Source organism: Pteropus alecto, unplaced genomic scaffold (assembly GCF_000325575.1).
Source record: "Pteropus alecto unplaced genomic scaffold, ASM32557v1 scaffold312, whole genome shotgun sequence".
Classification (NCBI taxonomy): Eukaryota; Metazoa; Chordata; class Mammalia; order Chiroptera; family Pteropodidae; genus Pteropus; species Pteropus alecto.
Genome location: NW_006433948.1, coordinates 61,755 through 64,107, shown reverse-complemented (window position 1 = coordinate 64,107; position 2,353 = coordinate 61,755). Strand labels below are relative to the sequence as shown.

At 39.4% G+C, this 2,353-nt stretch overlaps 1 protein-coding gene across 1 annotated transcript; it reads left to right on the top strand.

Moving 5' to 3' along the window:
* The first annotated feature begins 546 nt into the window (after positions 1–546).
* LOC102893234 (germ cell-less protein-like 1) lies at positions 547–2,058 on the top strand. Its single transcript, XM_015586731.1, has one exon. The coding sequence runs from the start codon at positions 547–549 to the stop codon at positions 2,056–2,058; it is 1,512 nt and encodes a 503-aa protein (XP_015442217.1).
* Positions 2,059–2,353: the final 295 nt, after the last annotated feature.

Sequence of the window (2,353 nt, the reverse complement as noted above, 5' to 3'; positions counted from 1 at the left end):
AAGCTTTTAGCAATCAATAAGGAGAAAATATATGTAAACCTTTCAGAAATCAGCAAATATGAAGATGTAGCTTACCAAAAAATTTTTGAAATCTCCCCCCTCTAGTAATCAAAGACAAATGAAATAGTGAGATATTATTGTTCATTTTTTTAATTGCTAAAAGTTGTAAGTAAATGGTTACATTCAATACTGCTGACAGTTGCATTCTCTCGTACTCTGGATTTGGGAGCATGAATGTGTACGATCTTTAACACCCTGATCGAAAAGCCTTTAGACCACTCGTTTCCCTTACAGAAAAACATTCTCAAGGAAAATCTGGAGGCTGAGGCCCTGGCAAGGGACCAGGCTCAATGGACTACTGAAGGCAGAGGGTGGGGCCGCAGGGGTGGGGGTGGGGGACACAACGAAGAATGTAAGGCCTCTGTTACGTTTGTGACTGCGCCAGCGGGTCCAGGTGAGACTACGCCGAGGTGGCAGGCCTCAGCAATATCATAGCAAGGAAGTCTCTAGAGCAGTCTCCTTTAGGGGCTCTGAAAGCTTTCATCTATGGGGTCCTTGGGCAGTCGGATCCTGAGACGCCATGATTCCGAAATAGTTGATCTGCATCAGCCAGAAGACCAGGCAGGTCCCAGTTGTGCATCTGGCAGCCGTAAACGCAAACGCGAGCAGAACAGTGAGACGTCCTTGGGCTCAGAGTCTGACAACAACCGCAGTTTTCTAGATCCAGAAGAAAATCGACAAGAATATGTCAGCAAGAGGCACGGTAAAAAGGCTAAGATCACATCTGAGTATGCTTACGAAACTTTTTTTTTGACTGGGGAAAACAGTGACATTAAAATCCGTGCCCTGGGGAAAGTATGGTGTTTACACAAAATGTTTTTACGTCAGTCGGGCTACTTTGCAACTATGTTGAGAGGTTCTTTGGAAAAATCTCGCATAGATATTATTGACCTGGAGGTTAATGACCAGAGTATAGACACAGAATCCCTGCACTTTGTACTAGGCTCGTTGTACTGGGATGAATATGTCTTAAGGGAGCCCCTTCGAGTTCCACGAATTTTGGCAACAGCACGCCTGCTTCAAGTAGAGAAGTTAGTTCGGCATTGTGGTGAGACCATGAAGGAAACAATTAATGCAAAAACTGTGTGTAGCTATTATGCAGCAGCAGAAACCTATGGATTAGAGTCTGTAAAGACAGAGTGCTTCGAATGGCTTCTCCACAATTTGATGACACATCCAAGTATTCAACTGTACAAAGAACTCAGTATAGATCTCATGAAAATGCTCATTTCTTCTTCTAATTTATTAGTAATGCAAAAGGAAATGGATGTGTACACCACACTTAAAGAGTGGATGTTCATTCGTCTTAACCCAGCTTGGAAAGGCTCAATAAGACAGCTTTTAGTTCATGCAAACCAATGGTTTTCCAGGCACAGGGAAGCTGTGAATGCCATTACCTTTCTTGAAACCACAGAAGGCATAGCATTTCAACCAGTGTTTAAAAAGTTGAGGTTTCACCATATGATCTGCGACCTGGCCTCCACGAGGGTTATTGAGCAAGATACTGTGATACCTTCTGAATGGTTATCATATGTTTATAAACAACAATGGTTTACCTTGCTTAAAGCAGAACAAAACAGAGAAATTGGGCCCCGAGACATCAATGAAACAGAGCTTGAAGGATATAGCATGAGATGTGGTAAAAAGATTCTCAAAGATGGAAAATACTCCTGGAAGTGGTCAGGTTACAACTTTGGCTTTCCATTACATGTTACCTTCAACAGTCATTATATAATTTTCAAGCAAAATACTTTCAATCATTCATGTGACAATTCAGTTTGTTTAAAATTTCTAAGAAATATCGTGTTCAGATTAACTTTGGTATATTTCAATTCTAAGGGAAAACTAAGTTTCAGCAAAACAACCGGTTATAAAATTCTTACTTTTGAAAAGGATGAAGAACAAGTGATAATGAAGTTGGATAGCATAGTTCTGAGATTCCCTTTATACATATTCTGTAACTTCCTGTTTATGCCATTAGAAAATCCAGGAAATTGATCATCTTGTCAATTAGGATGTATAAGCATTTTGAAAACTTCTGTTTCATTTCATTTAATGGCCTTACTGTTAAACACAATAAAGATGACTAATAACAGAAGTGAAGATCTTTCAAATGTGGAAACTACCAAAAATGACTATTCTATATCTTCATTTTATTTCTATGGATTTATGAAGAAAAAGTTTAATTCCAAGAAAATATCTGAAACCAAACAGTCAATAATGCTTACATCTCTTGCTTTCTATTTACCATCAATACTCAAGCTCCAAATGGAAATAAGAGACTCAAGGAACC

Excerpts from the sequence above, each read along its gene's own strand:
- LOC102893234 (XM_015586731.1), top strand. The coding sequence starts at position 547 with ATGGGGTCCTTGGGCAGTCGGATCCTGAGACGCCATGATTCCGAAATA.